The sequence below is a fragment of the Coffea arabica genome, chromosome 8c (assembly GCF_036785885.1).
Source record: "Coffea arabica cultivar ET-39 chromosome 8c, Coffea Arabica ET-39 HiFi, whole genome shotgun sequence".
Taxonomy (NCBI): Eukaryota; Viridiplantae; Streptophyta; class Magnoliopsida; order Gentianales; family Rubiaceae; genus Coffea; species Coffea arabica.
In genome coordinates this window covers 23,742,059-23,767,381 of record NC_092325.1, presented here as the reverse complement: position 1 = coordinate 23,767,381, position 25,323 = coordinate 23,742,059, and the positions used below count along the sequence as shown (strand labels likewise).

At 39.3% G+C, this 25,323-nt stretch overlaps 1 protein-coding gene across 1 annotated transcript; it reads left to right on the top strand.

The window, feature by feature from the left end:
* The first annotated feature begins 9,324 nt into the window (after positions 1–9,324).
* LOC140013423 (uncharacterized) lies at positions 9,325–13,022 on the top strand. The gene is made up of 2 exons (XM_072062700.1): positions 9,325–10,975; positions 12,907–13,022. The coding sequence occupies exons 1-2, from the start codon at positions 9,325–9,327 to the stop codon at positions 13,020–13,022; spliced, it is 1,767 nt and encodes a 588-aa protein (XP_071918801.1).
* Positions 13,023–25,323: the final 12,301 nt, after the last annotated feature.

Here is a 25,323-nt window from a genome sequence, read left to right as displayed (position 1 = left end):
TGTTCACGTTTTAGTTTTAGTTTTAGTTTTAAGTTTTAACGTAAAATTTGTGAAAAAAAAAGAAAAGAGAAAAGAGGAAATTGATGAAAAATGGAAAATTGTGCTTTGTTGATTCTAGTTTATTTAGTTTCTATCCAATGTTAATTAAATTATTATTATTTTTTTTGTTTTTGTTGTTTTTGTTGTTTGTTATCTATTTTTATTATCAGTTTTATTTAGTTAATTTCAAAAAAAAAAAAAAAATCAAAAAATCAAAAAATCAAAAAATCAAAAAAAATCACAACTCCACTTCTGCCGGTTCCATTTCCACTTCACATTCCAGCACCTTCCATTCCAAGTGCCGACTTAGCTCCACTCCAAACACTTCAATATATACATTCCACTACCTACACACTCCACGGGGGGGGGATATGATTTCCAATCCACCACAACATTGCACTTCCATTTTTTTTTCTTTTCTGCCGTGAGCCGAGAGTGTGTGAGGGAGAGAAAGAGCCGAGCCTTTTATTCTTTTCCTTTCTGTCCGTAAACTAGGGAGGGAAGAGAGAGACTTGCTGTTCATTCTTCCTTCCATCCGTGAGCTAGTGAAGAAATTGAGAGCCAAATTTCCTCCATCCTAGTCGCAAGCTTGAGCAAGGGAGAGGGAGAGCTAGCGGGCTGCAATTTCTGGACTGTCGAGAGGAAGAAAAATATTTCTGTTGCTAGCCGTGTGTGTGAACTCCAAGCTGAGGTAATTTCTGGACCTAAACTAGTTGTTTAGGGATAGATGATGTTGATTATAAGCTTGCATGTGGTGGTTATGTGGTTGGATGATAGATTAAGTCACAAGAAAACTGGTTTCGAAAGAATTGGAGTGCTGAATGAGTAAGCTGGAAATTTACAGCCTTAATTGGCCAATTTGTGATAATCTGAGTTTAATTGTGTAGTTAATTAACTAAAAACTGGATGATCAAGCTTTGCATGAAGTTAATTAGCTGTGAGAAAGCAAGAAAATTTAAGGAAAACAAAATCTGGTTGCATGCAAGTCAACCGAGAGGAACTGAATGAATTTCTGGTTGGTTAGTGTTTTTGATGTTTGTTCGAACTTGGTTTTGGATCAAACCTGATAGATTGCTCTTTATTTGGTGATGCATGTAAGTTTTATGGTGACAAGCTTGAGTTTTGTTGCTGGAATTCTTGTTTGGAGGACTACATGGCCGCTGGAAAAGTTTCAGCTTAGCCGATGGTGGTTCTTTTGAGTATTAATGGATGTTTTGGTGATTGAAGCTGGAAAATCCCGTTGTATGCCCTATATGACCTATATCTAGTATTGCATGTTGAATTTTCTGGATGGAAACCTTGTTGAAAATTTCGAAATAACTTGCTGGAAAATCTGTTTTGTTGGCCGAGAGAGAGTAGGTTGAAACACTCTTGTTAATTTGGAAAATTCCATGATCATTGGCTATAATCCTAAGTAAAATGTCTTATAACATCTTGTTCTAGTTTTCATGTTTATCTTATTGATTTTTTAACACTTGAAAAGCTGGTGAATTGGACCATGAACTGAAGTAATTATGGAAGGAAAATATTTTTCAGCATGGCCGAGAGAAAGGAGTTGAGCACTTGACTAGTTTTCCTTCGAATTTTAGCTAAGATTCTTATGTTGGATGTTAAGACTAGTTTGTAGATTGCTAATCACCTTTTGCATGTTGAGTTGAAGTAAGAATTGAAGAAAATTAGGGACAAAAGCTCTATAAATAAACTACTACATTGCTGGAAAATGTACATAGCTGGCCGAATCTTCATGTCTTACGGTTTTAGTCTTTTGTTTATTCTTTCATTTCGGTTCCAGGCTGGTATCTTATTTAGATGACAGTTCAATCAAGCCTTTTATTGGTTGTTTGCATGAATATGCCTAAGTGCAAGAAGAGATTGCATGAGAATGGTTGTGGAAAGATTTTTCCTGAAGCTGCAAAATGGCAGCAGAAAAATTGCAGCAGAATAGGTGTTGTCGCATTTGCTTTTCCTGCGTTTCTTGTCCATACTTCGTTTTCTTCTAGTTGGTTATTATGTCTTGTGTGAAAAGGGGCAGGGGAAGATGAGTTTGCATGATTGAATCTGAAATGTTTGAATTGGGTTTGAGTATCTGCTGGGAAAGAATTCAATCAGGCTACCTAGCTTTTTGTGCATGAATGCTTTGTCCAGAATTTTCTTTTGCATCAGTTCCTTTATTGTTTCTTGCTTGTTGTGGTTGGAAGTCATGAAGTCTCTTGCTTAGCTTAAGGCTGTGATTAAGAAATCTGAGTTTGAGAAGGAAAATGTAGCAACCTGCTTGTTTGTTTTTCAGAAACTCTTGCTGCATTTTTTTTGTTTTGCTGCGTTTTCATCCTCATAATTTGCTGCTTTCTTTTTCTTCCCACAACAACCCACACAAGCTAGTTTTGATCTTTCTATTTTATCTTTTACTAGCCTAATCCGATGTTAAAGGGGAAGTGGGTGAGTGGTGTTGAGTTTGCACTTTTGGGTTTTGAATACTTGAACCATTACCAGACAGTTTTGAAAAATGAACGAAACAGTTTTTTGCCGAGCTACCTTCTAGCACTTTGCGCAATTTTCCTTCTCTGGTTTGTCTTGTTGAATGTTGAAATTGCATTGTATGTTTGGATGTTTTTTTTGGTTGAATGGTTTTGATCAAGTTTTGGCATTAAGGTTGATATTTGCTTGTGAGAATGCAAGTTGCGGTTGATAGTTTGATTGCAGAAATGTTTTCTTGTTGCAAACAATCTCACGTTCATTTGCATGAGTTTGCATGAAATAATTTTTTAAGATTTGCATTTTGACCCCTCAAGTTCCTTTTTGTTGCACTATGGCTCTAGAAATTGAAATATCCATCAATTTGATCCTTCAAATGTCTTTTTCATTTTTCATTTGGATCCCTATTTGACGAATATGGATTTGTTTGATTATTTGAAAGGCTTCAATGGTTCAATTTCGTATCTATTAGTGGTTCCTTAACTTTTGTTTTTGAATAATTTGTGTTGATTGATTTACTATTAAATTGGTACATTAATCTTTTGTTTAATGGTTTTTAGCTCAAATTAGAACCTTTTCCACTTATTAGCTTCACGAACAGGGGAGGTATAACTTTCTTTTATCTTTTGTTTCTCTCCTATGTGGACTAATGTGCTAATTGAAATTTGCATGTCTACTTGCTTTTCTAGCCACTCCTTATTTCATTTCATTTATTTCATTTACTTTCGATTTCTATCAATGGGGTATGTGTACACCTCTTGGCTTGTAATAGATAGGGCGTAGCAAGTAATTTGGTCCATTTTCCCTTTCCCCTTTGTTTTAGTTAGTAAATGTAATGGTTGCATGCCTATGTGTTATATGTTAAATGCTTTATTAGGATCTGGCATTTAGTCGAGCATGATAAGTGCTACATGATTTAAGTGATTTGCATGTCTACTCGTTTTTTTTAAGTATAGATGAATGGAATGGATGAATGTACGTCACCACACTAGTCTAACGCTAGTTGTGGTTTCTTTTATCGTTTCCACTAGTCCAACGCTAGTCGGAATTCATAGGAGGGGCTAGTCCAATGCTAGACCCAATAGGTTTTTTCTCCTTTTTCACGAAGTGCATGATCACCACATATCACGCATTTTTCCTTAGTTTATCATTTGGTATGTTCCTCAAACCCCTTCCCCTTCACTTTAGGACTTGCATCTCATGCTAGTTAGAGTTCATTTGCGTGAAAACCCCCTTGGGTAAGGGAAACGAGCGAGTGTGGCTTCAAAATAGCCTTAGCACGCTAGTTTTTCCTTCTAATCAAAGGGAAAATTAAAATCTCAAAAAGTTAGAAGTCAACCCCCGTACCCGACTTGTTGCATTCCCCTAGGGTCATACTTTCATTTTTATCACTTCCATACTCTTTTAATCACATTTTTCTTACATTTCTCAATCCATATTTTTCACTACATTTTTATCATTTATTTACTTTACTTCACAAATGAAATTCAAGTTTCACTTATATATGTACTATTCTATCTTCATTCATTTGCACACACAAACACTTTGATTTTCATACACTTGCACACTTGCACTTGAGTCACCATTTGCATCAATCGACCTCTATGAGGTTTCCCTTTATTGGCCGCCACAATTCATGTGGTTTGGGACCAAAAACCTCACGAGAGACATCGTAGAATTTAGGATTGCATTTCTCATTCATTAGTCTTTGTCCAAAATGCAAATACATACTTTGGGTAGAAAAATTAGGAAAATAAGGGTTAAATCACGCAACTAGCCTTGGCTAGGTCGAAGGGGTGCCTTGGATTTTTATCCTTGCCTTTCCCTTCGTCAAATGTGACTCCCGAACCTTTTTCTTTGTTTTACGTGGACTAGGAGTCGTTTAAAAAGGGTTTTCTTACTTTTTTCTTTAAAAAATTCATTTTTTTTGGGTGACTTGGTACACCCTAACTCTATACCAAGTGGCGACTCCATTTTTCATATAAAAACCCTTTTTGAACTATTTTTCTTGGGTCAAATCGTCGCATTTTCAAAAGTCCCATTTAGACCCATTTTTGTTTTTTATCAACAAAATTTATTTTTCCCAAATCAATAAATTCACAAAAAACAATCATTTTATTTTTCCAAAAAAATGGGGCGCGACAGTTGGCGACTCCACTGGGGACTTCCTAAGTGGGTCCGAGCATTTTTTATTTAACCATTCTTTTTCCTTTTTTCTACCCCTTTTATGAATTGCATTTGGATATTAGGGTTGCATTTTTCATTTTTTAGGACTTTTTGATTCGCTCACGTATCAAGCTCCCTCACTCACGTATGTATGATTGGATGTTTGAATGAATGTTTAATTGTTTATACCGCGCTTGTCATTGCACTTGGGGGGGTGTGTGTCACCCTTAGAGCCACGCATTGGTTCTCGATCCCTCCCCTCCAAAACGTGCACTATCATACGCGCATACGCTTTACTATTCATCCCCCTTTATTTTTCTTTTTAGTGGCTTGTCACGCCACTCCACCCTATTAGGATTAGGAGACCCACTTGGACGTGTGATCGTGACACGACGTGTGCGTAGCACGATCCAATGGGTCACTCACTCTTCCGCTTTAAACTTTGGGTTAATATCCTTAGTTTTTAGTCGAAGGTTGAGGTTTTTTATAGATTCACTCAAACATGCGGCCGTGACACGACGTGTGCGTAGCGGTGTTTGGGGAATCGCTCGAGCCACCGACAAAGGGCCATGGAATTGATGACCCTTGGCCCTAAGTCTGAAGGCTTGGGGACTTGAGCTTATCGAGTTAGATGCATTAGTGAACCCCAACCTCATGCATCCATATAGTTCACCTAGGGTAGAGTCTGCCTTACCCTATTAGGGACACCATTCACGAGGGGAGGGATCCCATCCTTTTCCTTATTTACTTTTCCTGTTTTTTATCATTTAATTATCCAACGTGTTATGTGATTATATGTGGAACTAACTTTCCTTGTTTCTTGTTTTTGCATTCACAACCCTAGCAAATAAGAGGTCTGGCATGACCTTCTTTTAAGAATCCTACCCGTGTAGATAGGATATGGCACGTTTAAGAAGTTTTTGTATATTTTTGTGCATAAATAATAATGTCATGTCATTTTAGGCCTACCCTGGCAAATCAAGGGTCCTTTAGGTCATATTGCATATTTTACTGCTTTAATAAATGGCATCATGCATAAACCCTAGAAAGGGAATGCCATATAGGGAATCCTATATTAGGGATAAGCCAATTTTTTTTTTCCCGTGGGTATCTAACCCTATTTTGGGAATTGCACGTTTAAATTCATGTTTAACTAGAGGGGTGGGACCCGTAGGTAAGGTATTTGACATCGGTTTTCGTTCTTAGATGGGAAATCCTCGCCGCGTCCAACAGATGTTAGCAATACCAGTTGAGGTGCAAAAATGGCCCACATTACTTTCGCCAAGCGAGATTAATCAAGTATCCACTCGATTGGGACCTATCGGGGATTTTAAAGACATTAAGTCCGATGGATATTTGGTAGAGGCTTTGGTGCACTTATGGGATCCCATTTGTTCTACTTTTAGGCTAGGGAAAGAAGAAATGACCATAACAATTGAGGAGATCGCTGGATTTCTCAATTTGCCGGTTCAGGGAACCGCTGTAATATTCCCATTAGCATCTGACAGGGTGGAGTTTTGTCGTTTTACCGGTTTAAAGGAGTCAGTAGTACAAGAGTCAGACCAGAATATAGAGGCAAAATTCTTGTTTGACCGATTCGCGTTAAGGGATGGTTTCGAAAGACATCGAGGGGACTTCTTGTTTACTTCTAAGGAAATGTGGTATAGAAAGAGACTTTGGGTGTATGGATTAGTCATGGCGGGAACTTATCTTTTTCCCAGGAAAGACAAAAAGATAGCCTTCAAGCTCACCAAAATCATGTATGACCTGTTTTTAGGAATCAATAATAAGCCCTGTTCTATTATTCCAACCATTCTAGCCGATATTTTCATAGCCTGCTCTACCTGTCAGAGAGGGGGAAAGTTCTTTTGTGGATCAAATTTAATCTTACATGTGTGGGGGATGGAACACTTCATGAGACGACCGGCTATTCCCGAGAGTCTACCAATGTCCGGATATAACTGGGTAATCACACATCATAAGAGGATTGATAGCAGCAATTTGCCGTGTAATGCGTCCGAATTTGTGGATTTCTTGACGAATATGACCAATCAAAATGTTAGATGGGTATTGGATTGGACCAATTGTACCAAACCTATTCTTCATACCAAGGCATCCGAATTTGTTCCTTTATGGGGTACTCAGGGTATCATGGCATACAATCCGAGGAGGTTTCTCCGACAATTAGGGCGAGTCCAAGATGTACCACCCGCAGTTGATCTGACTCCATTTGTCATCGTTTTCGACAAAGGGATATGTCCGAAGGAAATTCCAATGAAGACTCTTATTGATGAGGCCTGGGAAACGTTATCCGATGACGAACGCGTCAAGTACATTCCGGAACTCAAACAAAGGGGATTAACCACTCCGCAATATGAAGACTGGATAGGAAGGTCCGCCATACAAGAAACACAAGATGAGCCAGCCAAGGAGGTGGAAAGGTTAAAAGCCATTATTGAAGCAAGGGATAAGGAGATTCTGCAGTTAAGTAAGTCTGTCGAAGCATACAAAGGGATGGCCGAGCAAAGCAAGCAATTGTATGAAAAGGAACGAGGAAGGCGTCAAGAGCTGAAAAGGAAATGTGCAGAATTATATGACCAAACTGAATGTGTTAGAATTCCATATGCTAGGGAAACAAAGGACTCTGTATTAGATAGGTTCAGAAGTTTTGGTAATCTTGTACGGAATCGTCTTCGTGATATGATGTAAATATTGGCAAGTTTATCAATGAAAATGATTTTTCTTTTGCCCTCATTTGGAATTATTGTCAAAAACAGGTTTGTGTTACGGGTCCCATTTCGAAGGTGTTGCATCATGCTAGGCCTACCCTTGGCACAAAAAGGGCCCCCAAAATAGGACATGCATCCGAATTGTTTGAATAATTACTAACTCATGTTTTTTTTTTCTTTCTTTTCTCTTTTTTTTTCTCTCTTTAAATTGCAGAAATTCAGTAATCATTGGTTTATCTAAAGAAGTCTTTTGCATTTTCAGGTAAATTTCAAAATAGCTTTTCGGAAAAGCCCCATTATTACGCGATCCCGAAGTAAAGCCCAAAGGAATCGTGTAGACATGAGTACTCAACCAGAATCATCCGATAAGGCCGTTGCCACTACCCAGCCGGAAGCTGCAAGTCCTGGGGTTCAGTTGACTGAATTACTCGCAAAATTTGGGGAAATGGCATCCGAAATGGCCGCTCAAAAGAGGTTGATAGACGAACTCGTTAGTAGCGGAGTGCAACCTGAGCCTGTGCCCGCCACACAACCACAATCTGAACCATTTGTTATTCCTCCCAGCCAGACCACGTTACCATTTGTTATTCCTCCATTTCAAACCACCTGTGAGGGAACTTTTAACCCACAATATGCTTTTACTCAAAATCCGCCTTTCTACCCTCCTTATGGTCAAGGATTTCAGCCTCAAAGCGACCCAAACATGCATCAGAACCCACCAGCTTTTTATCAAACCACCGCAGAACCCGTGATACCGGAGCACACTTTTCAAAATAAGCCAGAAATGGGAGAGTCGTCTACCCAGATTGATATGAAGCTACTTAAACGCTTGGATCGTTTTGATGAATTCATCCGAAAAAGCCAAGGTTTAAGCAAACAAGGGGTGTTGGATTATGATGATTTGTGCCTGTTTCCGAACGTGCAATTGCCGGTGGGGTTCAAGACCCCTAAATTCAACAAATATGATGGAACAAGCAACCCTAAAACGCACCTGCGCTTGTTTGCTAACAAGTTGGGCAAGCCAGTGGATGACGAGAATTTGCCGTTGAGATTATTTCCAGAAAGCTTAGAAGGGGATGCGCTTGACTGGTATTCCAACCTAAAGTCGGAGGAAGTGAAGACCTGGCTCGATCTGTCCAATGCCTTCATTAGACAATATGAGTATAACTGTGAGCTAGCGCCAACTCGGACTACTCTGGAAGGAACGAAAAGGCGACCATCTGAAGATCATAAGACATATGCCAAGAGATGGAGAAAGATAGCTGCGAAGGTGGAGCCACCGATGACTGAGGATGAAATTATTCGCACATTCATAAAGGCGCATGATCCTCCATATTTTGAAGAGATTTTCCGTATGACTGGATGTTCGTTTGCTGCAATTGTAAATAAACTTGAGGAGTTTGATGACTTTGTGAGAGCCGGGAAGATTGTCAATGTCTCTGCCCTGAAATCTCAGTTGGATGCTTTACAAGGTCAAGGAAGCAATGTGAAAAAGCCGCCGTTCAAAAAGAAAGAGGGGGATGCAACATTTATTTGGAACCAAAACCTTTCACCCAGACCCCGATACCAACACAGCCCAATCTACCAACCCCATTACCCTTACTACTCAAATCCGCATCCTGTATATACTACCAACATCCACCACCCTCGACCTCGCCCAAGCTATCCAAACCCACCTTCAGCCCCTTTTCAAATTTCCCAACCAAATCCACCTCAAAACCGACCTCGCCCTCCATATAACCTAAGATTTCCTCTACCAAATAGACCTGTTTACAACCATCCTCAACCTCCTGAACCTTACAACCGACCACCTAGCCGTACATTCACCAATTTAGGCAGGCCTCTGGACCAATTGTATGACCAGTTGAAGGCCGCCGGGAAAATTGGTACAGTACCCCCTCCTACCTACCCATATGGCATGCCCGCGTGGTATAATCCACAAGCTGTCTGTGCTTATCATTCTGGGGCCCCCGGACATGCCACCTTTGATTGCAAGGCGCTTAAGCATAAAATCCAAGATATGGTTGAAGCCGGGGAGATTGTAATCCGGAAAAGGGAGGCGCAAGGGCCGAACGTAAATAGGAACCCTTTACCGGAACACGCCAATATCATTGGAATTATTCTGGATGATACGGAGTATGTGGAACCGGTCAAAGAATTGACAAGGGAAGCTGAAGTGTTTGGGGTCACAGACCAACCCTTTGTCATAGAATTGCCATTTGAAGAGGACGAAAAGCCCTTTATTTTGGATCTCACGCCAGCCGAAAGTGAGGCTTTGGAGCCAGTGGTTATTGAATTCCCGAAGCAAGAGCCTGTTTTAAGCCTGCAACAAGTGCCATGGAATTATGATGAACCTGACGTACAGATTGGGGAAAAGTCAATTGCAAAAAAGGAAGTGTCAGTGGTCACCAGATCAGGAAAGGTTGCGAGTCCATTTGAAAATACCATTCCGATTCAAGCAAATAACTCCGAGCCGCTCGTCAAACCAACAATCACCGAGAAAGAAGCCTTGGATTTCCTTAAGAGACTTCAGAGAAGTGAGTACAATGTAGTTGAGAAGCTGAGTAAATCGCCTGCCCAGATATCCATGTTGGATCTACTCTTCTCTTCAGACATGCATAGGGACGCGCTGATTGAGGTGTTGACCAAAGCTCAAATCCCTAAGGACATTTCAGTTAATAATTTTTCTCATGTAGTTGGAAATGTGTTATTTACCAAGCAAATCACTTTCTCTGACGAGGAATTGCCGGCGGAGGGCATTGGACATAATAAGGCCCTGTACATAGTTGTAAGGTGCAACGGAAAAATGCTGCCGAAGGTGTTGATTGACAATGGATCCGCTCTTAATATCTGTCCCTGGAGCACTTTGGAAAAGCTAGGATTCCAAAATGTCAAGCTGAGGCCTTCAGGGACCATAGTCCGAGGTTTTGATGGAGCACAAAGAGAGCCAATAGGAGAAGTAGACTTAGTGATCGAGATGGGACCCGCACAATTTCAAATAACCTGCCAAGTCATGCACTTTCCTAGTGTTTACAACGTTTTGCTTGGCAGGCCATGGATTCACAAGTCTGGGGCGGTGCCTTCTTCATTGCATCAATTGCTGAAGTTTGTAGTAAATGACAAGCTGATAACTATATTTGCCGAAGAAGATTGCCTTGTAATCACCGATTCTGGGTCAAAAGAAGATGGAAGCCGCAATGTCACCATGACTCCTCATAGCACAGCTGATATCGTATCTGTAAGTTGGATCACAAACGAGGAGCGAGCTTTATCAAAGGCCAGTGTCATGATGGCTAAGGAGATGATCCGTGGAGGCTATGAATTTGACAAAGGGCTGGGACGAGATCTGCAAGGAATTTTAAAGCCAGTGGAGATTGTGGAGAAAAATGATTCGTTTGGTTTGGGTTTCCGACCAACTACTAAGGACATTAGAGAGATGAAGGAGCGCAAGAAAGCGGAGAAGGAAGGAAGGCAAAGGGCTCTTGACATTCCACCCCTGCATTATACTTTCCCACGACCAGCCGAGATGATCATGTCAGAAATCAACCCAGTTGACGAAATTGAAGCAAGTTTGGCCCAATTGTTCGTTGGGGCAACATTTGAAGATAGTGTTCCAGGCGAAGCTGAATTTCCTGACATCCTCGATGGATCAATTCCCAACTGGACAGCCGAGGCTCTGCCCATTCGAAAGGAGTTTCGGTAAACTGAAAGGGGTTTATCATTCATGTGAATTCATGAAAATACTTTTGCATCTGTAAATAGCCAATGAAAACAATTTTACTTTTGACTAACATTTGCGCATGTAAATATTGTTAAGTTTTCATTTCCATTTGCTTTCAATCAAAGGCTTTATGGAAAGTGCACAAGTTTTTCTTGTCATGTTGTGTTGTTTATTCGCTTGTTTATATTTATATTGCTTGACCATTTGTTTGTTGTATGCTTATTTGCTTATTATCCCACATTCGTTAATTCTTTCAGATGGCCAAAAATAAAATTATTTGACCCTTTGGATATCACAATTCTGGAATTCAATAACGGCAATCTCTATATCACTCATGACTTGGAGGTCTGTGAATCCGAGCTCCAAAGCGAGAGTGATAATGAGGAGGTATTCGATTCTTTTGCAAAGGACTTTGAACAATATGAGGAAAAACCAAAACCGAACCTGGAAGAAACAGAAAAGGTTAACATTGGCACTGAGGATGAGGTTAAGGAGGTGCAAATTAGTATTCATTTGAATGAAAGGCAGAAAAAGGAGATGCTTGAATTCTTGACCATGTTCCAGGATGTATTTGCGTGGTCCTATGATGATATGACTGGTATTTCAACTGATGTGGTGGTGCATAGGTTACCCACAGACCCTTCTTTTCCACCCGTAAAACAAAAACCCAGAAAATTCAAACCAGATATAAGCCTCAAAATAAAAGAGCAAATTGAAAAACAACTCAAAACCAACATTATCATTGTTTCCCATTACCCAATTTGGCTTTCAAATCCTGTCCCTGTTCCAAAAAAGAGTGGAGAAGTAAGAGTTTGTATTGACTATAGAGACCTTAATAAAGCCAGTCCTAAAGATGATTTCCCTCTACCAAACATTCACATTCTCTTAGACAATACTGCCGGACATGAGATTGAAACCTTTTGCGATTGTTTTGCTGGCTACCACCAAATTTTGATGGCAGAAGAGGATAGGGAGAAAACTGCTTTCATTACCCCTTGGGGTACCTTTTGCTACCGAGTCATGCCTTTCGGTTTAAAGAATGCTGGAGCAACGTATCAGAGGACCATGACAACCCTATTTCATGATATGATTCACCGGGAGATGGAGGTCTACGTGGATGATATTATAATCAAGTCTAAAAGGGCAGAGGACCACTTGGTTGATCTGAAGAAATTGTTCGAAAGATTGCGGAAGTACAATTTGAAGCTAAATCCTGCAAAATGCGCCTTCGGAGCACCTGCGGGTAAGCTGTTGGGTTTCATTGTCAGCAAGAAGGGCATAGAGATAGATCCAGCTAAAATCAAAGCAATTCGAGATATGCCAGTGCCAAAAACTCAGAAGGACGTGAAAAGCTTCTTAGGGAAGATTAATTTTATTGGGAGGTTCATCGGCCAACTAACTGCCACATGCGAGCCGTTGTTCAAATTATTGAGAAAGAATGTGCCGTTGTATTGGAATGAGGAGTGTCAACAGGCTTTCGACAAGATTAAAGATTATTTGTTGCATCCACCAGTTTTAGTGCCGCCCAAACCGGGCCGACCTTTGATTATGTATTTATCTGTACTTGATGGAGCAGTAGGGTGTGTTCTAGGTCAGCACGATGAATCCGGAAGGAAAGAACAAGCCATTTACTATCTAAGCAAGAAGTTCACGCAGTACGAGGCTAATTATTCATTCATTGAAAAAAGCTGCTGTGCATTGGCCTGGGCAGCCCAAAAGTTGAGACACTACCTGTTGAGCCATACCACTTATCTTATTTCCCGGTCTGATCCTTTGAAGTATCTTTTGGAGAAGCCGATGCTGACTGGGCGTTTGGCGAAATGGCAGATAATTCTATCAGAGTTCGACATTGTTTTCACCTCACAAAAGGCGGTCAAGGGGCAAGCTATAGCTGATCATTTGGCGGAAAATCCAAGGGATGATGATTATCAACCACTCCGTACTTATTTCCCTGACGAGAGGGTCCTATTTGTAGGCGCTACAGATGATATAAGTGAACAAAGTCCTGAATGGAGGCTTTTCTTCGATGGAGCTTCGAATTCTCTCGGAGCTGGAATTGGAGCTGTTTTGGTGTCACCCGAAGGGAAGCACTACCCTGCCGCTGCCAAATTGCAATTCGCTTGCACGAATAACATGGCTGAATATGAAGCTTGCATTTTTGGTCTCAAAATGGCGTTGGAAATAGAAATCAAAGAATTGATAGCTTTCAGTGATTCAGATTTGCTCGTGCATCAAACTTTGAAACAGTGGATAACCAAAGATTCGAAAATTCTACCCTACCATTGTAGTCTGCTCACTTTGGCCAAGCAGTTTCAAAATTTGGAGTTTAGACATCTCCCGAGAGCCAGGAATGCATTCGCCGATGCTTTGGCTACTTTAGCTTCTATGATCCAGTATCCTGATGAATTGAAGATCGAACCAATCCAAATTCAACTTCAAAACAAGCCAGCCCACTGCTGGGCTGCAGACGAGTCCTCGGATACTACTCCTTGGTTTAATGATCTTAAAGAGTTTCTCAAAACTGGGTCCTACCCTCAGCATGCTAGTTCGAAAGACAAGAGCTTTCTGCGCAGAATGGTTTCAAAATTTTTCTTAAATGGAGAAGTGTTGTACAAAAGAACCTCGGATTTGAACCTTTTAAGGTGCATTGATGAAGATGAAGCTCAATATATGATGAAAGAAGTGCATAGTGGCGTTTGTGGACCTCACATGAATGGCCATTTGCTAGCAAAGAAAATCATGAGAACCGGATACTTCTGGCTTACTATGGAGCATGATTGTATAGACTTTGTCCGGAGATGTATAAAATGCCAAATGCACGGTGACATTATACGCGCTCCACCCACTGAGTTGCATAGCATGACCGCCCCGTGGCCTTGTTCAATGTGGGGTATGGACATGATTGGTACAATCGATCCTCCTGCTTCAAATGGACATCGATTTATATTGGTGGCAATCGAGTACTTTACCAAATGGGTTGAAGCAGAGTCATTCAAACATGTCACGAAGAAGGTAGTGGCCAATTTCCTGAGAGATCACATCATCTGTCGCTTTGGAGTACCCGAAACGCTTATCACGGACAATGCCAAGAATCTGAACAATGACATGGTAGATGGACTATGTGAGCAGTTCAAAATCAAACACCGCAATTCTGCCATTTATAGGCCTCAGATGAATGGAGCTGTAGAAGCCGCAAATAAGAATTTGAAGAAAATCATTCGCAAAATGACAGAAAAGCATCGCGATTGGCATGAAAAGTTGCCTTATGCATTGATGGCGTACCGGACTTCTATTCGGACATCGACTGGGGCAACGCCATATTCACTTATGTATGGGATGGAAGCTGTATTACCAGCTGAGGTTGAAATTCCGTCACTACGAATCCTTATGGAAGCTAAATTGGAGGAGGCCGATTGGATCAAGCAGCGCCATGAGCAATTGACTTTGATAGATGAGAAACGATTCAATGCTATCTGTCATGGGCAATGCTATCAAAAACGTGTGGCCCGAGCTTACAATAAAAAAGTCCATCGGCGGGCATTTGAAGAAGGTGATAAGGTACTGAAGCGAATTTTGTCAATGCAAGATGAAGCTAAAGGCAAGTTCGCTCCAAATTGGCAAGGGCCGTTCATTATCCAAAAGGTATTACCTGGCGGAGCTCTTATTTTGGCGGAAATGGATGGACGGGTTTTCCCTCAACCCATCAACTCAGATATGTGCAAAAAGTTTTTCATTTGATCATGCAAATTTTCTTTAGAAATTCATGCAAATGGCGAAATGCAAGTCAGGCCATCTTCTTTTACACTAAAAACATTTTTATCTCTACTTGTCCCCTTTGAGCCATCAGAATTGACAAATTTCGTTTGATAACCATAACCCTTGAGAATTGCAAACCCCACACTGGGGCAAATTTATTTTTGAGAAAAAAAAAAAAAGAAGAAAGAAAAAGAAAAAAGAAAACCCTACACTGGGGCAAATTTAGTTTTCAAAGAAAAATGCAAAAAGTGAGGAAAATACAATGAAAAATGCAAAGAGAAAAAAATCTGGTCAAACTGGGGCAAAGTTTCCTCAGTTTTGGAGTTGTTTTCAAAAGGGTGCAATCTCAAGTTATTTCATCCCTCGTATCAAATCTGCTTTCAAGCCTCAACTTTTCTTGAAAAACACCCCACCGGACTTCATTACAAAAGCCCAAAGTCCTGGTTTTCGTCACTCGCTGTATTTCTATTAGGAAATTTGTTAATCAACTGGCAGGTGATGTCTATAATGCTTTCGCCTAATCTCACAAGGGAAATGCATTCTACTGATGCCAGAAATCTTCAATTCATATTTCTGAGTCGATAATGGTCGAGATATTTCATGGTTCTCTAGGTGAAAACCCGAAAGGGCGCCTCGAAAAAAAAAAAAAAGAAGAAAAAAAAGAAGAAGAAAAAAAAAGAAGAAAAGAAAAAAAAGAAAAAAGGAAAAAAAGAAAAACAACAAAAAGGGTGGGGGCAACCTTGGTGAAAACCCGAAAGGGCGCCAAGGTAGGTTTTCTCAACAGACAAGCTCAAGAAGGAATAGCTGGTGACCTGGTTCATTTAGGGTTTTCCTCATATTTGTGATACTTCTGCCAATATCGGGTTCCAAAGAGAAAATATCCAAAGTCTTGAATATGATATTCATCGGCTAAATTTGTATTATTCTTTACAAATATTCTTTTGCAAAATGTATCTTTATAAACCTCTTGGTTGTTCTCAATTATTTGTGTATGAATGCTTATGATTGTATACATTCTTTTGCATGCTCATTTTTGCTTAACATAGGAAATCATCTTGCATATACATTGATTTTTATATGACTAATTTTCATGCATCATTCTTTTACCATTAAATTCAAATGAATGATAAACCCTAAGGTTTGTGCAAAGATAGGGGATTCAATCATCAGTTACAGGGAGTAACATACAACAAAGCTACCACCTGGATTGGGTGACGTGGTAAATCCGTATTTTATCAGTCTCAGAAATTGAAAGGTTTCAAGTTCGACTAAGGCAGACGCCGCCGAGCCGAAATAAAAGCATCACAAGACTCATGTTTACACGATTCTCAAGGCAAACCGGATCAAACAATGGTGGCAAGTCCATTATTTCTTCTTTTCTTGCAGGAATGTTGCATTCACAAACAAAAGCAGTCACTCTCTTTTTGGCACCTAAACTGATGTCAGACAAAGCTTCCCAGTAAACAAGGATAGATGTTATTTGCAAGACTCGATCATAAGAAACAGCATCAGCTATCGTTTCAGTCACAGAAATCCAAATTTCCCTCTTGGTACAAAAGTTGAACTATTCTCAGGTAAAAAAAAAAAAAAAAAAAAAAAAATTCATTGTTTAAACTTCCCCAGTGAAGTCCCGTTTTAAATTCCTGTTCGGGCCAGTCCCGTTTTAAATTCTTGTTCGGGTCAGTCCCGTTTTAAATTTCCTGTTCGGGTCAGTCCCGTTTTAAATTTCCTGTTCGGGTCAATCCCGTTTAAATTTCTGTTCGGGCCAGTCCCGTTTTAAATTCTTGTTCGGGTCAGTCCCGTTTTAAATTTCCTGTTCGGGTCAATCCCGTTTAAATTTCTGTTCGGGCCAGTCCCGTTTTAAATTCTTGTTCGGGTCAGTCCCGTTTTAAATTTCCTGTTCGGGTCAATCCCGTTTAAATTTCTGTTCGGGCCAGTCCCGTTTTAAATTCCTGTTCGGGCCAGTCCCGTTTTAAATTCTTGTTCGGGTCAGTCCCGTTTTAAATTTCCTGTTCGGGTCAGTCCCGTTTTAAATTTCCTGTTCGGGTCAATCCCGTTTAAATTTCTGTTCGGGTCAGTCCCGTTTTAAATTTCCTGTTCGGGTCAGTCCCGTTTTAAATTTCCTGTTCGGGTCAATCCCGTTTTAAATTCCTGTTCGGGTCAGTCCCGTTTTTTTTTTTTAATTTTTATTTGGGTCAGTCCCGTTTAGTTTCATGTTCGGGTCAGTCCCGTTTTTAAAATTCCTGTCCGTTCAAATCATTTTGCAGCCGAATAACACAGGTAAGTATTTGGTGTCTACTTCTTTGTCTCAAGTTTTTTCAAAACTCAAACAAAGAGGGGCAAACTGTAGACACCAAATTTTTAAATAATTTGTATGTTGCATCTAATTCATGATTTTGTTTTAGATTGTCTGCATTTTAGTTGTTACCTTTTTATTTGTCTTTTATTTGTTATTATTTGTCATATTAATTTTGTTCACGTTTTAGTTTTAGTTTTAGTTTTAAGTTTTAACGTAAAATTTGTGAAAAAAAAAGAAAAGAGAAAAGAGGAAATTGATGAAAAATGGAAAATTGTGCTTTGTTGATTCTAGTTTATTTAGTTTCTATCCAATGTTAATTAAATTATTATTATTTTTTTTGTTTTTGTTGTTTTTGTTGTTTGTTATCTATTTTTATTATCAGTTTTATTTAGTTAATTTCAAAAAAAAAAAAAAAATCAAAAAATCAAAAAATCAAAAAAAATCACAACTCCACTTCTGCCGGTTCCATTTCCACTTCACATTCCAGCACCTTCCATTCCAAGTGCCGACTTAGCTCCACTCCAAACACTTCAATATATACATTCCACTACCTACACACTCCACGGGGGGGGGATATGATTTCCAATCCACCACAACATTGCACTTCCATTTTTTTTTCTTTTCTGCCGTGAGCCGAGAGTGTGTGAGGGAGAGAAAGAGCCGAGCCTTTTATTCTTTTCCTTTCTGTCCGTAAACTAGGGAGGGAAGAGAGAGACTTGCTGTTCATTCTTCCTTCCATCCGTGAGCTAGTGAAGAAATTGAGAGCCAAATTTCCTCCATCCTAGTCGCAAGCTTGAGCAAGGGAGAGGGAGAGCTAGCGGGCTGCAATTTCTGGACTGTCGAGAGGAAGAAAAATATTTCTGTTGCTAGCCGTGTGTGTGAACTCCAAGCTGAGGTAATTTCTGGACCTAAACTAGTTGTTTAGGGATAGATGATGTTGATTATAAGCTTGCATGTGGTGGTTATGTGGTTGGATGATAGATTAAGTCACAAGAAAACTGGTTTCGAAAGAATTGGAGTGCTGAATGAGTAAGCTGGAAATTTACAGCCTTAATTGGCCAATTTGTGATAATCTGAGTTTAATTGTGTAGTTAATTAACTAAAAACTGGATGATCAAGCTTTGCATGAAGTTAATTAGCTGTGAGAAAGCAAGAAAATTTAAGGAAAACAAAATCTGGTTGCATGCAAGTCAACCGAGAGGAACTGAATGAATTTCTGGTTGGTTAGTGTTTTTGATGTTTGTTCGAACTTGGTTTTGGATCAAACCTGATAGATTGCTCTTTATTTGGTGATGCATGTAAGTTTTATGGTGACAAGCTTGAGTTTTGTTGCTGGAATTCTTGTTTGGAGGACTACATGGCCGCTGGAAAAGTTTCAGCTTAGCCGATGGTGGTTCTTTTGAGTATTAATGGATGTTTTGGTGATTGAAGCTGGAAAATCCCGTTGTATGCCCTATATGACCTATATCTAGTATTGCATGTTGAATTTTCTGGATGGAAACCTTGTTGAAAATTTCGAAATAACTTGCTGGAAAATCTGTTTTGTTGGCCGAGAGAGAGTAGGTTGAAACACTCTTGTTAATTTGGAAAATTCCATGATCATTGGCTATAATCCTAAGTAAAATGTCTTATAACATCTTGTTCTAGTTTTCATGTTTATCTTATTGATTTTTTAACACTTGAAAAGCTGGTGAATTGGACCATGAACTGAAGTAATTATGGAAGGAAAATATTTTTCAGCATGGCCGAGAGAAAGGAGTTGAGCACTTGACTAGTTTTCCTTCGAATTTTAGCTAAGATTCTTATGTTGGATGTTAAGACTAGTTTGTAGATTGCTAATCACCTTTTGCATGTTGAGTTGAAGTAAGAATTGAAGAAAATTAGGGACAAAAGCTCTATAAATAAACTACTACATTGCTGGAAAATGTACATAGCTGGCCGAATCTTCATGTCTTACGGTTTTAGTCTTTTGTTTATTCTTTCATTTCGGTTCCAGGCTGGTATCTTATTTAGATGACAGTTCAATCAAGCCTTTTATTGGTTGTTTGCATGAATATGCCTAAGTGCAAGAAGAGATTGCATGAGAATGGTTGTGGAAAGATTTTTCCTGAAGCTGCAAAATGGCAGCAGAAAAATTGCAGCAGAATAGGTGTTGTCGCATTTGCTTTTCCTGCGTTTCTTGTCCATACTTCGTTTTCTTCTAGTTGGTTATTATGTCTTGTGTGAAAAGGGGCAGGGGAAGATGAGTTTGCATGATTGAATCTGAAATGTTTGAATTGGGTTTGAGTATCTGCTGGGAAAGAATTCAATCAGGCTACCTAGCTTTTTGTGCATGAATGCTTTGTCCAGAATTTTCTTTTGCATCAGTTCCTTTATTGTTTCTTGCTTGTTGTGGTTGGAAGTCATGAAGTCTCTTGCTTAGCTTAAGGCTGTGATTAAGAAATCTGAGTTTGAGAAGGAAAATGTAGCAACCTGCTTGTTTGTTTTTCAGAAACTCTTGCTGCATTTTTTTTGTTTTGCTGCGTTTTCATCCTCATAATTTGCTGCTTTCTTTTTCTTCCCACAACAACCCACACAAGCTAGTTTTGATCTTTCTATTTTATCTTTTACTAGCCTAATCCGATGTTAAAGGGGAAGTGGGTGAGTGGTGTTGAGTTTGCACTTTTGGGTTTTGAATACTTGAACCATTACCAGACAGTTTTGAAAAATGAACGAAACAGTTTTTTGCCGAGCTACCTTCTAGCACTTTGCGCAATTTTCCTTCTCTGGTTTGTCTTGTTGAATGTTGAAATTGCATTGTATGTTTGGATGTTTTTTTTGGTTGAATGGTTTTGATCAAGTTTTGGCATTAAGGTTGATATTTGCTTGTGAGAATGCAAGTTGCGGTTGATAGTTTGATTGCAGAAATGTTTTCTTGTTGCAAACAATCTCACGTTCATTTGCATGAGTTTGCATGAAATAATTTTTTAAGATTTGCATTTTGACCCCTCAAGTTCCTTTTTGTTGCACTATGGCTCTAGAAATTGAAATATCCATCAATTTGATCCTTCAAATGTCTTTTTCATTTTTCATTTGGATCCCTATTTGACGAATATGGATTTGTTTGATTATTTGAAAGGTTTCAATGGTTCAATTTCGTATCTATTAGTGGTTCCTTAACTTTTGTTTTTGAATAATTTGTGTTGATTGATTTACTATTAAATTGGTACATTAATCTTTTGTTTAATGGTTTTTAGCTCAAATTAGAACCTTTTCCACTTATTAGCTTCACGAACAGGGGAGGTATAACTTTCTTTTATCTTTTGTTTCTCTCCTATGTGGACTAATGTGCTAATTGAAATTTGCATGTCTACTTGCTTTTCTAGCCACTCCTTATTTCATTTCATTTATTTCATTTACTTTCGATTTCTATCAATGGGGTATGTGTACACCTCTTGGCTTGTAATAGATAGGGCGTAGCAAGTAATTTGGTCCATTTTCCCTTTCCCCTTTGTTTTAGTTAGTAAATGTAATGGTTGCATGCCTATGTGTTATATGTTAAATGCTTTATTAGGATCTGGCATTTAGTCGAGCATGATAAGTGCTACATGATTTAAGTGATTTGCATGTCTACTCGTTTTTTTTAAGTATAGATGAATGGAATGGATGAATGTACGTCACCACACTAGTCTAACGCTAGTTGTGGTTTCTTTTATCGTTTCCACTAGTCCAACGCTAGTCGGAATTCATAGGAGGGGCTAGTCCAATGCTAGACCCAATAGGTTTTTTCTCCTTTTTCACGAAGTGCATGATCACCACATATCACGCATTTTTCCTTAGTTTATCATTTGGTATGTTCCTCAAACCCCTTCCCCTTCACTTTAGGACTTGCATCTCATGCTAGTTAGAGTTCATTTGCGTGAAAACCCCCTTGGGTAAGGGAAACGAGCGAGTGTGGCTTCAAAATAGCCTTAGCACGCTAGTTTTTCCTTCTAATCAAAGGGAAAATTAAAATCTCAAAAAGTTAGAAGTCAACCCCCGTACCCGACTTGTTGCATTCCCCTAGGGTCATACTTTCATTTTTATCACTTCCATACTCTTTTAATCACATTTTTCTTACATTTCTCAATCCATATTTTTCACTACATTTTTATCATTTATTTACTTTACTTCACAAATGAAATTCAAGTTTCACTTATATATGTACTATTCTATCTTCATTCATTTGCACACACAAACACTTTGATTTTCATACACTTGCACACTTGCACTTGAGTCACCATTTGCATCAATCGACCTCTATGAGGTTTCCCTTTATTGGCCGCCACAATTCATGTGGTTTGGGACCAAAAACCTCACGAGAGACATCGTAGAATTTAGGATTGCATTTCTCATTCATTAGTCTTTGTCCAAAATGCAAATACATACTTTGGGTAGAAAAATTAGGAAAATAAGGGTTAAATCACGCAACTAGCCTTGGCTAGGTCGAAGGGGTGCCTTGGATTTTTATCCTTGCCTTTCCCTTCGTCAAATGTGACTCCCGAACCTTTTTCTTTGTTTTACGTGGACTAGGAGTCGTTTAAAAAGGGTTTTCTTACTTTTTTCTTTAAAAAATTCATTTTTTTTGGGTGACTTGGTACACCCTAACTCTATACCAAGTGGCGACTCCATTTTTCATATAAAAACCCTTTTTGAACTATTTTTCTTGGGTCAAATCGTCGCATTTTCAAAAGTCCCATTTAGACCCATTTTTGTTTTTTATCAACAAAATTTATTTTTCCCAAATCAATAAATTCACAAAAAACAATCATTTTATTTTTCCAAAAAAATGGGGCGCGACAATTTTAGAAAATTAAGAGTAAATAGTGGACGTGGGACCCACTAGTGCGAAAAGTTCGGAAAAATTTGGCCGATAAGGTTAAGTTTCGGATACTGTTTAAAATTTATCGGGTGTTAAGAGATAAGTAGTGTGTGTGAAGTGATTGATGTGAGAGAGAAAAGAAAGATAAGAATGCATTTATGAAGGTGACAAGTGTCACCTTCTTATTGGATGCCTTTTAAGAATTACTATTCACAATTTTGACTTTTTTGACCAAAGGTTAAATATCCAAAAATTGCACAAAATTCACCATTTTTCTCCTCCTTATGGCCGGCCCTCTCTAAGCAAGAAGAAAGACAAAACTCTTCAACATTCTAGCAAACTTCTAGCTCAAATCAACTAAACCACTTGCTTAACTTGGTTTTCACTCCATAAAATTCTTCCTTCTAGTGCTAGTAAGTTGTTTGGTGAACTTTGTTTGAAGGACTAAGGTGCACAAAATCTTCCTCTCTCTTGGTTTTTGGTAAGTGAAGCTTGAAACATCTTACTACACCTAATGATGCTTATGTTGTGCTTATTAGTGATAAGAGTGCTGAAATTTCTGGTTTTTATCTTGGTTTGAATTGATTTGGTGAAGTTTTCCATTTTATGATGATTTTTCTGGTTTAATTGGATTATGATGGTGTGGTTGTTTGTGATGATTGGCAATGGGCTATAATGGCTCTAGTGGATGTGAAATGTGGATAAATGCAACCAATTTTGGATTTGGTGTGAAAATTGAAAAGCTAGGGTTCTTAAATCCCCAATTCTGTCCGGTTTTGGATCATAGGGTTAGAGGCCGAATTTGACTTTGCTCAAAACATGAAAGTTGTAGGTATTGATGTGATTGAGATGCCTGCAAAATTTCAGGTCATTTGGATTAATGTAGAATGAGTTATAACGAAATTACTGTAGCTGTTCTGCTTTGGACAGAATGCGAAAACTGCGATAGTAATTGGCCTTTTTGACTGGTATTGGTTTCGATTTTGGAGTTGGTGTCTTCTGATGAATTGTATCAGGATGTCTTAGCTAACATATGCCTTTGGAATTTCGGCATTTGGACTTGTATAGACTAAGTTATAGTAATTACAGTTTTACGTGATTTGCAAACCTGTTTTGATAATTCTGGTATAGTATTTGGAAATTTCGACCTAGTTAAGCTAGGAACTGGAGTGAGTGACCTTCTACATTGTTGTAGCCCTGTTTCATAGCTTCGAAACGGTGGGTCTTACACCCCCATCCGATAACCGTAGTGAAATTGATGCCATTACCGCATAATAAGTGTAAAACAGTTTTCTATTTGGGGGCCAAGACTAAGGCCATTTTCTAATTTCTGGTTTGCTATTATGCACATTTATGCATATGAAACCCTATTGGGGTTGTGTTTAGCATTGCTGTATGACTCGTTATCGAGTCTCATTGCATTTGTTGCGTGATTCTAGGGCGTGACGGTAGCTCACGACGTCTTGGTGACCACGGTGTATGAAACACCACTTTCTCACTTGGTGAGTATACCACTCACTAAATTGTTACTATGTGGCTTTGTTAAATGTTATGTGATGCCTTGATGGCTTACTTGGATATTGAAATTGATTAAGGTGAGGGTGTACTTGACCGCCCTCACCTCTTTTGATATTGTCACTGATTGGTTACCGTTTTATTGCATTACTGAACTTGATATATTGGTTGGTGAATTCCATTTCATGGAAACTGAATTGGTGTCGTTTGGACGATGTCCAACGGCCTTACTGTATTACTGAGCTCAACCCCGTTTGGTAGTCAATTGGATCGAGCCGGCGAGGGCTTGGTCGTGAAGATTGAATTGCCACGGGGACTGTACTGGGGAACCTTGTGGTAATGAGACCCTTGGTTCCGGTAAACTCGAGTATTACCAAAAACTACTGAAATGAAGTGCGGGCCCGGTTGGGGTATGTTAGGTGGAAGGATTGGAAGTAAAGGGTGGTCTACGGTTTGGTACTTTTAACATTGACGGAGAGTCAATGAGGTTGGATCAAGATTGCAAGCGTGGAAATGGGCTCTTGAGAGCCGACCGTATCCTTTTACCGTTTTGCTTCATTGCTTATTTGTGCACTTTAAATGAAAGTTCATTCTTATATGACTTTGATTGCTTATTAGGTGGTATACCACTGGGCTTTAGCTCATTCCGTGTTATTTGTTTTCCTTACAGGGTTATAATTACTTTTGAGAATGGATTGGATAGTCAATTGCCGAATTGAGCATGTAAATGTCTTTTGTGTTGTTCTTGAAGTGAAACCCTAATGTATAACGGGTTCATTTCCTTTTGATCGGCAAATCGAATGTGTACTTCCTTAGTGAATGGTTTTGGCTGGCCGTTGTGGCTTGTAAATGGTAAATTTTATGTTGTATATGTATTTCGATGCTTGGTTGGGTTTCGGACTGGTCGGTTACTATTCATGGCCGACTCTGGAGTTCGTTTCTTTTATTTTGGGATATTTTGCCCTTTTGCCTTGTTGCGCGCGTTATAAGTTTCAAAACGTGATAGATCGCTTTATACTGCACCGTTAGTCCTGGCGAGAGTTGGGCAGGCAGTCCGCTAACCTCTTTGGTTCGCCTTAGGGGAAGGTGGGGCTGTCACAATTCCACATAACAAGTAGCAGGTAGTGGAACACTCACACACTTGGAATCGTTGATTTGCTATTGTTTGAGCCAAACACTGTTTTATTTAAAATCGAGGCCAGTGTGTACTTTATCGCACTCGACCTTCCTTGTTTCCACTGAGGCTCTACTTACTGAATAAGTTAACATGAAATGAGAAATTGCTATACATGACTATGCTTAAGTTGCTTGGATGACATTCCATCAACTACTGTTACTGTTTGGGTACCCAACCTCATAGGTGAGTCGGTCGTATCGAGCCAGCAAGGGCTTGGTCAAGAAGGCCGATAAACCTTGAGGACTGCTTACTATACACTGGAAATCGGTATACTCGAGTATTACCAAACTACTGTTTATGGAGTACGGGCCCGGTGGGGGGGTTGACTAGTGGACGGAGACTGGTGAAAGCGGTGTTTTACGGACTTTTTATCCTATGAATGTAAACGTTGACGGAGTGTCAACGGAACCAGTAATGATCAAGCTCAAGTGGATTTTTGGCTTTTGGAAGCCACATGTATCCTTGAATTGAACTGTGATTAAACTGTTATTTTACTGTACGGTGTTTATTTGGTTATTTTGTTTCCTTATATGGCTATGTATTTACTTGTTTATTTGGAACCTCGTTGGGCGTTAGCTCACCCCACTCCCTTTGTTTTCCTTAGCAGAT